The sequence below is a fragment of the Coptis chinensis genome, chromosome 4 (genome assembly GCF_015680905.1).
Source record: "Coptis chinensis isolate HL-2020 chromosome 4, ASM1568090v1, whole genome shotgun sequence".
NCBI lineage: Eukaryota > Viridiplantae > Streptophyta > Magnoliopsida > Ranunculales > Ranunculaceae > Coptis > Coptis chinensis.
In genome coordinates, this window is record NC_141459.1 from 70,023,627 (window position 1) to 70,039,679 (window position 16,053).

At 36.4% G+C, this 16,053-nt stretch overlaps 1 protein-coding gene and 1 pseudogene across 2 annotated transcripts; one reads left to right on the forward strand and one right to left on the reverse strand.

Moving 5' to 3' along the window:
• Nucleotides 1-5,428: 5,428 nt before the first annotated feature.
• LOC147504580 (CBL-interacting protein kinase 23-like) lies at nucleotides 5,429-7,690 on the reverse strand (annotated as a pseudogene). The gene is made up of 6 exons (XR_015221022.1): nucleotides 7,625-7,690; nucleotides 6,931-6,984; nucleotides 6,123-6,176; nucleotides 5,900-6,025; nucleotides 5,722-5,811; nucleotides 5,429-5,557 (listed from the first exon to the last, which is right to left on the reverse strand). The product of XR_015221022.1 is annotated as a CBL-interacting protein kinase 23-like (transcript).
• Nucleotides 7,691-14,289: 6,599 nt separating this feature from the next.
• Nucleotides 14,290-15,504, forward strand: LOC147504581 (uncharacterized). Its single transcript, XM_086605274.1, has one exon. The coding sequence runs from the start codon at nucleotides 14,290-14,292 to the stop codon at nucleotides 15,502-15,504; it is 1,215 nt and encodes a 404-aa protein (XP_086461400.1).
• Nucleotides 15,505-16,053: the final 549 nt, after the last annotated feature.

The window sequence follows — 16,053 nt, forward strand, 5'->3', positions numbered from 1 at the left end:
CTGAATGGCCCTTCTGGCATTTCAGTGAATCTGAAATGGCCCTTCTGGTGTAGCCCAATAGTGGCTTGATTATTCCATTCGCAAAATTAGAATGAGACGCGCGATATTTTATGCCGAATAGTGGCAATACTCACATAATGGTTTTCGTGTCAGGGTTACCTGGTATGCGATATCCCGCTTAGGGTAGCTGCGCACGGAGTGGTTCATTATGTGAGGGGAGGCTTGTGGATGTACATGTTCGGCGTTAGGTAGCGATTGTGGTAGCCAGGAAAACTAGGTAAGACATAGATACGACGTGATTTTAGGGACACGCAAAGAAAGTCTTAAATAATGTAATTATGGTAATATGTTGGTTAATAATATATCTTTAAATATATGATTGTATATAGTTTTGTAGAATGGTAGGTCAAACTAATTACTTATGCAGAAACGACCCGCTCTGTAATTGAGCATAAAATGTTGTAAGTATAGAATATGCTTGGCTGGTTATTAGTTTAGTTAGAACCTAAGGCGCCTCGGTGAAGGAACTAAATGCCTTTTTATTTTGCGTATGGTTTGTTGTGTGGTTAGTGGGAAGTTAAGGCGCCTCAGTGGAGGAACTAACTGCCTTACATGTGCTATGTACATATCGATATGATTGTTTTTATTATTGGACACTAAGGCACCTCAGTAGAGGAACTACCTACCTTAATTATGGTACTTAATGATGTTGTATTATACTTTGGAGGTTAAGGCGTTTAGGTGGAGGAACGAGCTGCCTTATTTTTTGTGTAAATATATGTATAAGTATATGTTGTATTTTAGGGCTACTCACACCAGCATTGTTTATAATCTTGACCGATTTGCATGTTTGCTTATCGGGTGTGTTCATTAAATGAACATAGTTGATAAGTCTTGACAGGTTTAGTGTTGAAGAAGGTTGGTTGCTGCTTGTGGTTTGAATTAGTGTCGCATTCAGGATATGTTTTGTTTTCCCTTAAGGTGTAATAGATTTTAGTTGAGACAAATGTTGTTTTGTATTTTCAGTTGTAATCATAATTAAAGAGTTATTGAAAGGAGATTTGAACCTAATCTTATTTGTGAATTTTTGTAATGAAAAAGACTTTTGTTTAATTTGAAATTTTTATTGGTTTTTAATTATCCGCGTATTTAAACTGATTATGGGTTTTTGGGAGTTGAGAGTGCATCACACCTCGAAAATCGAAGAGTTTGGAACAAATATTGTTTTTTTGAATTCTGTCAAAATTCGGGGTGTGACAGTTTGGTATCAGAGCATTTGGTTAGCTTAGACTTAGATGAGTCTAAGTGATTCTCGGATCGTGATTTATGGGTAGTGTTTAAGAAGTATTATTTTCAAAACTATTTTCGATAGTCGTTTTATTTTTTTACGAAGAAAATAAAGATACATAAATAAAGAAAGTCAAGATTTTTCTTGATTATTTGTATGTGTAATGTATATATTTATCTTAGTTACTTTGTGGAGTGCATATGAAATGCTTTTCATTTTCCTCATCATACGAGGAGTGGTTATATGTGTTATATGTTAATTATTAACGGATTTGATCAAAATGATGTGTGCTGCTATAATGTTGTTTTATTGTTGGTGTTCATTTTCACATGGATTATGGATTAAGTACGATAACATGTCTGTGAACTTTGTATTTGGGTGTTATGTTAATATTCAAGAAACGAGGAGATATTTTAATCTATATTGAATGAGTTGTATTAACTGATGACTTTGTGACGAACTAAGTAAGGAACTAATTGCTTCTGTGTTGGAGGAACTATTTCGCCTCACTCGTACACTTTAATGGATGAATAATATTTTAAAGTATAAGAGATTAATTTGTTAGATGTGATTAGTTAGAAATAGAAAGAAAAATAAATAAAATATACATGTATTCCTTTTGAGATGTGTATACTTGCGTATACACGATTTCTTATATTATTGTATATAGATGAACTATTATCGTGTGTATATGATGATAATATTGTTCCACCAACATGACATGTGTACAATTGTTTTTCTAAACTCACGTTATTAATGATTAATTAAAATAGTTGTGGTAATCGGTGGTCATAAACCATATTGGAAGTTCTGTGAAGGATGTCTTAATATAATGTGGATCTTATTTCAACAACAAACGAATTTTTATTTTGTCTTATAAGTGTCTTTCGTGCCTATAAATTATGACATGATTGATTAATATTGTTAAATTAGTTTCACATTGATTTTTGCATATTCGGGTATTGTTAAATATATACCTTGATTTATGGTTCATAAATATTATAGTGAGAATATAACTTGTTGTGGGTGATATATTAGAAGTGGGTTTGTATTATGTTAAAAATTTTAAAATTCATGTTATACGGTAGCAAGTCTTATTTTAATTGTCATTGTATATGGAGATTAATTTTTGAATCTTTTCACCGTTTAAAATAATTAGTAATAAGAATAGTAGCAATGAACGTCGAGTATTTCTTCTTAATTGTTTTGTTTCAGTCTATATGATAGATGAATATAAAAAAATATTTTTGAATACGTGTTATATTTGATCCAGTTGCATTTCTGAATTAGGATTCGATGGTTGTTTACATGTTCATGATTTATATAGCTTTAAATGATTCATTTTTTTTTTGCTTTGCTGAAATGAGAATATATATGTTTGATTGTTTATCTTCTTCTCATGCTAATGGATTATAGTTGCATGAAGTTGAGTTAGAGTTCCTTAATATTTTGTTTGATGATGCAAAGAAATAACATTTGTAGATACAATAAAATAATGAAATAAAAGGGTTTCTGAGAGCATGACTAAAGTACATATAAAGTTTTCTTGTTTGAGGTTGTTATTACCCTGTGACATTTCAATAAATTTCAATTGCATAATAATTAGTGTAATTCATCCGGTCTCTACAACTTTTGCCGATTAATTAATTTTATTCTAAGGTAATTAAAATGTGTTAGTGTGTTGAAGTTTTCTTACACTTTTAGATCCATGGTTTATTATAGTGAGTAGTCGTGAAACAAACTACAAATTATATCCATTTTGTTGTTTCAATTTTCTTATGAAATACGTAGTATGTCCGTTGTTTAGATTGTCATCCATGATAATAAGAGAAACTTGCACTACACCAGAAAAGACATTTACTAACGGTTATATCCGTTACTAATATTTTTACTAACGGTTATATCCGTTAGTTCTGGGGCGTCACTCTCACTTAGGCCAACTTTAGTAACGGATATAACCGTTACTGATTAATAATATTAGTAACGGTTATATCCGTTACTAAAATTATTTGTAACGGATAGCCAACAACTCGTGACCCGATTAAATTTGTCATTTGTAACGGATATAAGTGTTAGTCAAAATTGGGCGGCGCCAGGTTTCTAAGCGGAAAATAATTTGTTTCTCACGGATATAACCGTTAGTAATGGATGTGGTCACTTGTTTACTAACTATTATTTGTAACGGATATATCCGTTAGTAAACTGTAGCCACTAAATAAAAAAAAAAAATCCTGGGTCAAATAATATCCAATACAAATTTGGTCAAATAATGTCAGATGAGTAGAAGCAGAACTATGTGACTGACTTCTCATACTTATATACAATGATATGATGAGTACAAAATTTTCACCGAGGTCAGGCAGAGAAAGGAGCTCCCAAAGCCTTCAGAGTGGTGGACATGAATGTACTAAGTCGGGGAGACTATGGAGAAGCAAATTGATTATTGGACCCTCTCCTTCGCCATCGACGCTTCTTCCGAATTCTCTGAGAGATCTGAAAAGCTTCAAGAGTGGTGATTCTTTACTGATGCTATAGGTACCAGCGTGTATCAGGGGCCCATGTATGACCAAGGTCTAACACAACACAATCTTAACAATAGAAAATCTTTGGACCCCAAGAATACAGATATAAGAAAGAGGGCACCAAAAGATAGAGAACCCAAAGCACAAGTTCTCATCTATAGCCATCTTCACCACTTAGTGACAGTAGAATAGAAGGAAATAACTCTGAAGATTCTTCTCTAGGGTATATACATATGGCAATTTGACTAAGCTTCTGACAAGAAAAGGAACTTGATCCAATTGATTTTAAATGATAACCGAGCTGCAAACAATTAAGCACAAAATTAGAACAACGTTCTTTATCTAGAGGCCCACCACAATAACTATTTAACATCACCTCATTGAAAGACAAAATGCATCAGTATCACTTTAAACAATATAAAATGGAAAGTGAAAGGCAAAAACTGAAACTAGCTAATTTACAGCACACTGCACCTAGTCACCTACAAGTGTACAAATACTGCTATCCGAAAATAGCATGTCAACTGGCCAACATCATAGATAAAATCAAGGCAAAGAGATGAACGGATGCATACTTCCAAGTCCCCATACTACATCAAAACTACTAGGACTCAGCTTAGATCTGCGTGTCCAATTTAAATATGAGGTATCCAAACATATGGGTTGTCAATGCAATACAAAAGGTTCGCAAGGTTTGGAAAAAGATTTGTAAGCAGCCCAGTAATATATTATCAAGAAAATCAAATCATTTAGATTTCAAACCTTTGAAGCCTCAATCGTGAATCAAGCATCATCATATAGAGGCCCACCAATAAAGAAACCATCTGGTTCAGTTGTCGTTTCCAGCACTAATTCACCTTTCTGCAGAGGAGCATGTCGCCACTATTATCTGCAGTTACAACTCTTATATCAACACCAGAAATCGGTGGAGAAACTGAACCCTCGATATACAATCCCGATCGACCAGAAAAGGGCAGAATCTTTTCTTGACAACCATCAATTGTAACTGAAACCTAGAAAAGAAAAGGTAGTAAATACCATGTTATAGCAACAGCCCACAGATAAGAACAGAGTTCATATTGCTCAAGGAATCATTTTGTACCTGCGTGCTTACGAAAGATGGCCCTTTCTTCCAGTCTTGTCACCTTTCAACTTCATCTGCAATATGGTTGGCATATTGCCAAGTTAATCAAATAATTTTGCTAAAAATGCTTAATCATATAACTTGTGGAGCGTCCTTATCAATATACCATATTAAGATGCAGCGTTTTACCTTGTAATTATTCTTGTGCACATTAAAACCAAGAGGTTTGGCAGCTTCCTCTATTTTAGACATTATTTCATTTTACTTGAGAAGTAAAAGCGTGTTTCTCGCTGACGAGACCCTATAGTTGGAAGGTGTAAACAAACGATTACAAAGGAGCATTCATTAGTCATCCGAAAAATGAAATTTTTAGGAGATAAATTACAAAAAGGGAAACAACCATCTTCGGGCCGGGTTGTTTTGACCCGTGGCTGGTGAACATAATCATAATCTTACAGTTACAATAACACCACCGAAAGCACGAGAAAAAAAAAAAAACAAAGCATAAGGGCTCAATTCATCAGAAATTAGTGATCATACCTTTGAGTCGTTAAATACAGCAACAACATCATCGAGGCTTACGTCTTCTCCTTGTTCAAAGTCTGGTGGTCTATACCCTTTCTTAAACCATTCATTTTCTAGTATGTCAGGGATTGTAATTCTCTGGGGAACATAAAAAGGTGTAACATTATAGAAAAGCCAAACACATCAAATCTACGATGCTGATTTCAGTACAAAACGAGCTCAAAGATTGGGCTTGGGGTCAGAAGTTTAACTATAAAACCACTAGCGTGGAAGAAGCTTTCTCGAGAGTGGAGACAACTTACAGTAAGAGGATTGGGGTCAAGGATGCGCTTAATTAGGTTCTTTGCACTGGACGAAAACCATGAAGGACACGTAAAATCAGCCTTGTTGATCTGTAGTTTCAGTGAACTAGATCATGCAACACTTCTCTGATAAAATATTAATATTGAATTAGGAAGGAAATCATATTTAAGTAGTCACCTTTCTGTACAGAGATATTAGATTTGACTCGTCAAAAGGCAAGTAGCGAGCCATAAGAACAAAAAGAATCACTCCACAGGACCATATATCCGCTGTTGTTCCATCATAACCTTAATCATTAAGAACCTAATATAAGAAAAACACCCAGGAAAAATACAAACTGTCATAAGATGCAATAGTGAAAACCAATTCATGATTAAACAGCATAGAACCAGAAAAATACCTCTTGAGCAACATAATTTAGTGTCCCACAAGCAGTGTGAAGTAGGCCATCTGCCTACAGTAAATTAAAGAGGTTTGCTCTTAGTTTATCATTATCGACCAATAAGCACAAAACAAGTATTTATGAAGGAAGAAAGGAGGAGAATGGATTAACTTTGGAGACTCCAACTCAAAAGTCAAAACCAATAGGCAAGGGGTGGAGTGGCCCCAAGATCTTGGGGCCAGTCTCCTAATAAAAGTAGTGCTACAATAAACCCGCGGTTTGAAAAGTTGATCGGTAAATAAATTATATAATCCTTTCATTTGGAACGAACTTTTGCAACCCATCAAGAGAAAAACCGAATCCTAAAACACGGGGTTTCTGATTTTCAAAGCATTAATGTTTGTAATACTATTTCACCTCCTATACAAGCATATAACCTACTAATGACTAACCCATCAAACTGTTTTACGTCCCTATCAATAAATAATGCCAAGTAGTAACAAAAACGAATCGATACTAAAGGAACTCGTAGTAACTATTGTTCTGGCTCAAGAAAGCATTAGATTGACACATCAAAAGGTCTCTGGTACTTAACAAGAACAGTGTCATCATTTGAAATTTTTTGAGCAGATCACTTACCTAGTTAGTGGTTGTGCCTCACAATGGAGCAGAAAGGGAGGGTCTTGAGGGCAGAGAGGTGGTGGAGAATTTACAACATTTGGCTCGAGTGAGAAGCCCAATCCATCCAAATTTTATTGCTATGAGAGATTCCAGTTTGCAGTAATGTCTTGTTGTTGTCCCTAATCTTCTTTCCCTGCAGAAGTACATCAACACAGAGACCTCCCCCAAGTAAAGCAGTTACCGCTTCCATTACTGTCCTCTATAAACAAATAACATGCCAACAAAGACACAATTAAAAACAGCAGAGATGGATACTGTTTTAAATAAAAAAATCAAGCAACATTTTCAGAAAATTCTATCTTACAGTTGTTTTTCTAAGCCAACTGCCTAGTATGCACTACTCCCACTTACAAATCACAGACAACAACAAATTGAGGATGCCATGAATAGATTAACATACAATCAATTAGTATTTTCCAGTGAATTCTCAATCAAATCGTGCATTCTAAGATATTTAGAACTCCGCTTTGATCAAATGAAAACTCTTCATGCCTTTAACAAGGTAACTATAGCTTTCATACCAAACAATGTTTATCTATAACATTTGGCACATATTATTGATCAAACATAAAGTAGTAAAAGATGAATAATTATGCAAAAACACGAATCAGGCAATCATTTCAAATCAGGTAAAGGTCATCGGTCTTCAAATCATTTCGCGTTTTGAACTACAACAAAAAAAAGTATTCAAAGACATTATCGAAACGGAAATCCTAGCAAAGCAATACTAATTAATGTATGAACATAAATCACCAAAAGCACAAACAACCATCACCCATTTATACACACCCAAAATCCAGGAAAAGAAACCAACTTTTTTTACTCAAAAACAAGATTACCTTTCTTTTAGGAACAGCCATGAGTTCCATAGATCCAATATTATTACCTAACTCAAAACTGGGCATTTCCAAATTTTATCATCATTCTCGGGCAATAAAAATACATTCCCATGACTCGTCATTGAAGTACCTAATGGGCGAGAACAACAGTAGTGTAGCCACATGATTCCATCTTCTAGACATGCACAAGCCGTTCACTAATATACCCATCTCATTTTTAGTCTAATAAATGCCATCTTTTGCAACGAGATTGACCAAACTTTACGAAGCATTTCAACAAACAAATATCATGCAAATCGACTGACCAAATTCCCAAGGAATGATTGGAAGGCTCTAAACCATGTGTATAAAATATCTTAAAATAGGCCACATCGTTGTAAAAGGCGCAGATCATTTTCTTTTCTTGACTTGATAGGGAATCATTGAGAATCTGCGTATCCAAAAACAGTGGAAGTGCTAAGTACCCACCACTTGAAGCTTGTCTCCCAATTAAATTGTTATGGTGTTTTGTCAAGGCAGTGAAATATGGGCCAACAAGTCACAGCTGCTGCTCAAGACTTCGAGAGAGCGAGGGCTAAACTAATCGAAAGGTGAATTCTTTCATGAACAAACTGAATTACCCAAGACCAGCCGACCAGCTGATCGAAACAGAGTAATTGTGGTAAGTTTAAACATTCTAAAAAATAGGTCACCATTTTCCGAGAAAGCAAGTAAACCCGAAGTCGCGAAATTGAAGTCGCCGTTAATCGAAAAACACGTGAAGCGGTTCAAGTTAATTTGAAGTATCGGTTTTTCCAAAGTTCAAAACCTCAAATGATGTATCCTCCGAACTATACATTATACACCATACACCCTTTACAAACTGTAGAATAAAGACGTCATCATCTAATTTTTGTATTACCTTTACTTCTTTCTCTTTCGATGATGACTAGCGTTTCAGTTCTTGATTTTATTTTTTTTGTGATACAACTCAAAAATATTCACTTACTTTTATTAGCAACTCAAAAGTTTGGAAATCAACAACCAAAATATCCTTCTTTGGATACAATAGTGGACTCACCCCAATCAAATTCAAAATCACGTCTTCACATTTATGGGCCACAATTCCACATATAATGCAAATATCTATATGAAAAAAGCTCAACACCATATCTAATTTCGATTGAATTGATCAAACTTAAGAAGAAAACTATCGCCTTTCTTAAAAAAAAAACTGTGGAGCTTCTTCTTTTGATGTTTGAGTCCTTTTCCCCTACTATTGTTACTATTATTATCATTAGAAAAAGAAATATAATCAATTTGGAAAATGCACCCAAAACAACAATCTACAAAAATAATTTTTAGCCGGATGGTGAGATAACAAAAAAATTTGAATGTCTCGTGTTAACATTATTGTTTCCCTTCAATCCAAAATGCACCAATAACAAATCGAAAAATAAAAAAATATATTGGACATTGCGGAGATAAAATTCAATAGCTTGTGTGTTTCTTAATTATTTTTCACTATTGTAACAATAACTGGGAGGCAATTAATCGATTGTATTCAAGAATCAAAGCTAAATAATAACTAATTACAATAAAAATCAAATAAAAACAATAAAAATGAAATCTTTATTAAAAAGCAATAAAATAAAACTCACTTCAAGAATAACACCAGAGAACAAGTCTCCACCGGAAAGATCGAAATCGAATCCAACAACAGTGAATCAGTTAGTGAAATCACAGGACATATATCAGAATCAGCGTATGTTAATCTTCCAAATACCAAAAAAAGAACAAGCCCAATATTCACCACCCAATGTTCATATAAGTAAAGTACGCTGATTCTGGTGTAGTGTTGATTTGTTAGGAATGAAAAAATGGTAAAGTACGCGTTAGAAATGAAAAAATGTTCATATAAGTAAAGTACGCGTTAGAAATGAAAAAAATGGTCTGTTAGGAATTGACCATTCTGGTGTAGTGTTGATTTGTTTGTTTAGTAAGAAAAAAAAATAGTTTACTAGTAAAATTTTTTTTTTTTTGATATATGCATGAGAAGAAATTGATGTAAAATTGGATAAGAATGTTTTAATGCGTTATTGATTAATATTATTGTTTGTATTTTTAATTAGATATTTCCTTTTCGAATGGACTCATATGAAATGGGAGTACACTTACTTAAAATATTTGAGATTTTTATTGTAGTTTCAATGACATGAGTGATTTTTATTTTAAGTGTATTAGGACACTAATATTCTTTTGTGCATAATAATGAAAAAAACTCCATAATATTTTATGCAGGGATGAACTTATCCCATATTATTGATTAGTTTAAGTAGAATATTATTTTTCCTAGAGGTTGCTACATGTCAAGAAACTGCATGCTAATGAGAAATGATATATTTATCTTGTATTTAAGTGACAATAATAATTTGTTTTAATATAGACAGTAAAACTATAATAGATTTTATAATGGCATGAGGACATATATTCTGGAATTATTTAAAAATAATTAATACCAACGTTATCTTGCTTAAGTTTAATCTACGTACATTCTTGTGTATGTTCTAAGTTAATAACCAACGTTATTTGTTTGTATAGCTTACCTTGCTTTTGAATCTCGGGACGAGATTCTTTTGAGATGTGTATAACTGTAACGCCCATATTTAAAATACGTATTTATTTATTTAAAATTTGTTGGATTGGATTTGGGATATGTGGGCCTGATTTCTGGGCCCGAGTCTGTGTTGGGCTTAGGTTTAAAACCCAGGCATATATTCATATTTTTTCGGAGAATAGGGTTTTTAGAAAAAAAAAAAATAAAATAAAATGGAGGCGGAGATAAGAAAACTAGATTGCTATAGAGTGGAGCGCAACGATTCAGACTATGATAGATTCGTGGAGCTTTGTATTAATGTGAGTAGATTAGTTTTTCTATTTCACGGTCTAACTTTACTGTCCAAGCTTTCCGCTCATGTTTTCTGCCCATTATTTTGCCATTATTAGTATTCCTAATGTCGTTGTTAAATTGTATTGTTGTTGTTAAACTTTATTAATGTCGTTGTTAAAACTCGTTAAATGGAAAACTTGTTAACTGGTAGTATTAGGGAAACTCTGGGGATGGGGATGTTGAAGCTCGAAAGAGCATCAATGGCTGCGCGAGCCCAAGAAACATCCTGCTTTTGTCTAGTTGAACTATTTTGCTGTAGTTTGAACTTTTATTGTTGTGGTATTGTTGAATAATGTTTGGTTGTGATTGTAAAGTGTTGCGTATGCGTATTGAAGTTTAGTTGGGTGCTGTCGAAGCGTGGAGGTCGGTAATGGCAGCGCGATCTAGTGTGGAGGAAGAGTTCGATCTAATTTATATGGTAGTTGTTTTGGTTGTCCGAGAACTGATTGTAGGGGGGTATGTTTGAGTGTTGTAGAGTGGGGGAGGGAGCTGTCGAAGCTTGTAGAAGCCGTTAATGGCGGCGAGAAATTTCCAGATCTAGTTTGGTTGAAGAATTTGGAATTTAAGAATTGAAGTTTTTTATTTTGTTAAAATAGTGGGGGTTTTTCCCCTCATCATTTTCGATTATGCTTGGAGGGGTGGCGATTGGAATTTGTGGTGGCCGGACGCGAGCTTGTCTGGTGGAGGGGATGACTGAGATTTGGATCCGGTGCTCCCAGTCTCACCTATTCTAACTCTAATTCGGTTGGGCTTGGGCCTAAACCTTTGTTAGTTGTTGGGCCGAACCAGTTAGGTTTAGTTATATGGGCCAGTTTCTAATTTGGTTAGGCCGGACCAATTTAGTTTAAGATTCAGACTAGTCTAGTTTAATTCTTTGGGGCGAACCTATTTGTGTTTTGAGCCAGTTTCTAATTTGGTTTTGGGTCGGTCCATATAATTAATATAGATCCAAATTGGATCTTTAAATGTTTAGACTTTTGGGTTTTGGTTTTGGGCTTGATTGTGGACTTTTGACTGTTTAATTGTGCCACGTTTTATGTTGTAAATTGTATGGACAAATCAAATGCTAAAATGCTATGGAAGCTTGTATAAATTTGTTTGTCATTATCTAATTAAGATTGATGTGAGTAGTGTGTAAAGCATATAAATATTGGCACGTAACCAGAGGGGAATTCTTATAAGACTTAGATATATACGTTTTTATGAGAATTAAACTACATACGGACTTAGATTCATGGACTTTAGTTTTGGGCTTTTGACGGTTGATCAGTTTGACTTGACCTGTGATTTGGATTCGAATAATTATGCATGATATTTGGAATTGAGTTCACATAGATATATTGAACGAATACATTACATGATTGATTATTATTATGAGTTGCTACTTAAATGAATTGTAATATTTATGAAGGCTTGATATATTCCATATGGTGTAGTGCAATATATGATTGGCACGTGAAATAATAAGTTTTGAGATTTGATATAGAGATGCTTGGTTATCGTGCAATGAATAGTATTGACACGTGATAATGTAGATTTTTATTATAGCGAGAAACGTTGAACTTCAGTACAATTAAGTATATTGGCATGAGATAGAACAATAATTATTATTGAGATTTTCCAAATATGGTGGCTTAGTGCAATAATTTATTTGGCACGTGATAGAGTGAAATGGTTATGAGATACTAAGGTATGACACCTGAATAAATTACGTAACGAAAATCTTAGAACTTAGCTACCACAACTCATGTGATTTGGCCCTAGTGATGTGCGTATGTGATATGATTGGTCCTTCGGGCGTTTCAGTGAATCTGAATGGCCCTTCTAGCGTAGCCGAATAGTAGCTTGATTATTCTGTTCGCAAAATTAGAGCGAGACGCGCGATATTTTATGCTGAATAGTGGCAGTACTCACATAATGGCTTTCGTGTGAGGGTTACCTGGTATGCGATATCCCGCTTAGGGTAGCTGCGCACGGAGTGGTTCATTATGTGAGGGGAGGCATGTGGATGTACATGTCGGCGTTGGGTAGCGATTGTGGTAGCTAGGGAAACTAGGTAAGACATAGATACGACGTGATTTTAGGGACACGCAAAGAAAGCCTCAAATAATATAATTATGGTAATATATTGGTTAATGATATATCTTTAAATATATGATTGTATATATTTTTGCAGAAGGGTGGGTCAAACTAATTACTTGTGCAGAGACGACCCACTCTATAATTGAGCATGAAATGTGGTAAGTATAGAATATGTTTGGCTGGTTATTAGTTTAGTTAGAACCTAAGGCGCCTCGGTGGAGGAACTAAATGCCTTTTTATTATGCGTACGGTTTGTTGTGTGGTTAGTGGGAAGTTAAGGCGCCTCAGTGGAGGAACTAATTGCCTTACATGTGGTATGTACATATCGATATGATTGTTTTTATTATTGGAAGCTAAGGCACCTCAATGGAGGAACTACCTGCCTTAATTATGGTACTTAAGGATGTTGTATTATACTTTGAAGGTTAAGGCGCCTCGGTGGAGGAACTAACTGCCTTATTTATGTGTAAATATATGTATAAGTATATGCTGTATTTTAGGGCTACTCATACCAAAGATTGTTTATAATCTCAACCCGATTTGCATATTTGTTTATCGGGTGTGTTCATTAAATGAACATAGTTGATAAGTCTTGACAGGTTTAGTGTTGAAGAAGGTTGGTTGCTGGTTGTGGTTTGCATTAGCGTCACATTCAGGATATGTTTTGTTTTCCCTTAAGGTATAATAGATTTTAGTTGAGACAAATGTTGTTTTGTATTTTCAGTTGTAAATATAATTAAAGAGTTATTGAAAGGAGATTTGTAACCTAATCTTATTTGTGAATTTTTGTAATGAAGAAGACTTTTGTTTAATTTGAAATTTTTATTGGTTTTTAATTATCCGCGTATTTAAATTGATTATAGGTTTTTGGGAGTTGAGAGTGCATCACACCTCGAAAATCAAAGAGTCGGGAACAAATATTGTTTTTCCGAATTCTGTCGAAATTCGGGGTATGACATCGAATTTCTTGAAAATTCATCTACTCGAAGTTTCCGTTACTTCAAACCATCTTCGGAGAATCACTAATTTTCAAGCCCACGAAGCATGGAAAGCCTTCAAGAACAAGTGAAGAATATGGCTATCCAGATGGAAGCCATGATCAATAGCATCACCCCAGGTCGAGTCTCAGAACCCGAACGGAATTACCGCTGAGGACGGGATCAATGAGGTCAACCAGAAGATCAATAGCCTCTCCCAGCGGATCGAACAGAACAATGGGAAGAAGGACACCACTCAGATCGTCCATAAGATGCTAAAGACGTACCGAGCATCACCTTTCACACTCGAGATAATCAATAAACCCTCCCCCCAAGATTTCATTCAGCCTCGGTTTGCAATGTACGATGGCAGCACATGCCCTGGTCAGCACGTAGCTCGTTACATTCAGAGCCTCACACTTTACAGTGCATAGGAGTTCGACCACCTATAGTGCCACTTATTCCCAACAAGCTTAAAGGATGGAGCTCTCGATTGGTTCTACTCGTTAGGACCAAACTCCATCGACAACTTTGAAAAGCTCACTGACCAGTTCGCCAGCCAGTACGTCCACAACAGACGTAAGACATCCGACCTTAATTCACTCTTCCAATTGTCTCAGAAGAGTGATGAACCAATTCGCACCTTCCTGGGACGCTTCAAGACAGAGCTACTGTCCATGGAGAGCGGCCTCAAGGAGTTGTTCACCACAGTAGCTTTCTCCAATACGATCAGGAAAAACACTGATTTATCCAGGTCGCTCATGAAAGAGCACCTTGAAACACTGGCCGAGCTGTACGCACGCATGGAGAAGTACATCAAGCTCGCTGAAGGCCTCGAAAAACAAAGGCTGAAGACAGTAGGCGAGGTCGCTGCGATCTCAGATAACGCCCCATCCTTCAACAAACGTCCCAGGCAACAGGGACAGCAGACCAGCTCCCGAAATCAAGCCAAAAGAAAGTTCGATGTGCTTACAAGATCTCCAAGTTACATACTAGAGAAGATAAAGAATGCGGCCTATTACCGACCTGAGGTAAAATGGCCAAAGGACATATCAGGGAAGCCGTACTGCGCTTTCCATAAAGCAAAGTGTCATGAGACCAACGAATGCCGCGGGCTCAAGAACTACCTGCAAGACCTCATTGAGGCAGGGCATATCAAACATTATACTGATATACTCGATGGCGACCTACGCCACAAACTCATGGCTCGCAGAGAGCGAAGCCGAACTCCACCACAACCAAACAATAGAGCTCACTTTCATGCTAGAGGACATTCAAATGAACGATCGCGTCATGAGCGTTGCCAGCAATCCTCTGACAGAGACACCAACAGAACCATCAACATGATCACCTTCCAGGACGACTCGGTCACGTCCTCCAGAGAGAAAAAGAGAAGAGTAGGTGCCCTCCAGGAGGTCTACCAGTTCTCTTTAATAGCGGCTCCCATCCCACGCACAAATGGTCGTAGCTCAAGAGATACCACCTTCACTGAGGCCGACCTCAACAAGGTTTGCCTCCCACATAACGATTCCTTGGTAGTCCACGTCAAAATCAGCTACTGGACTGTCAAACATGTCTTGATCGATCCAGGCAGCTCATACGATATCCTATTCTATCGAACTCTCAAGGAGATGAACATGCCCAAGTCAGTCATGGTCGATCCAATAACCCCCCTCTATAGCTTTAACGGATTGCGCGCCGATCTGATATGTGACATCATTATACCTGTCTCAGTGGGATCACATGAAGACAAAGTCAGCATCAACACACGCTTCAACGTTCTGGATGTCAACTCGTCCTGCACTGCTATACTAGGACACCGTTGGATCCACAAGATGCAAGCAGTCCCATCAACACTTCATCAATTAAGTGTTGTGTTTCCCTGGCCCTAGAGGTATGATGGAGCTCCGAAGCAATCAGCTCGACGCTCACAAATGCAACCAGATCCACTCAGTTAGCAAGCCCACTGGGGCTTCACTCACAAACAAAGGAGAGATCGATAAGGCTAAGCTGGCGGAATACTTCATCTCTGAGGTCAAGACCCTAACTATGACCCCTTGAAACGAACTAGCAAAGGGAAACACTGGGGGCTCAGTCCAAAATACCCCTCAAGAAGCTAAGACCCCAGAGGTCTCCCCACCCCTTCCAGTCAAGGAGACGCCGCCAGAGACCAAAACCACACAGGTCACTCAGCCCGCTGGGGTGGCTACTCAAACCAAGCCATAGGAAAATGTCAACCTTGGAACTGAGGATGACCCCAAGTTCATTTATGTAGGAGCTAACATTGATCCTACTCTCAAGGCACAACTTGTAAGCTTTTTATCATTAAATAAAGATGTTTTTGCTTGGTCGTATATCAATGTGCCTGGAATTGATCCTAATATTGCATGTCATAAGTTAAACGTTAACCCTAATGCTAAGCCAGTTCGCCAACAACTTAA

Bases quoted from the DNA above. Each gene is read 5' to 3' on its own strand.
- LOC147504581 (XM_086605274.1), top strand. From the start codon at position 14,290: ATGGAGAGCGGCCTCAAGGAGTTGTTCACCACAGTAGCTTTCTCCAAT.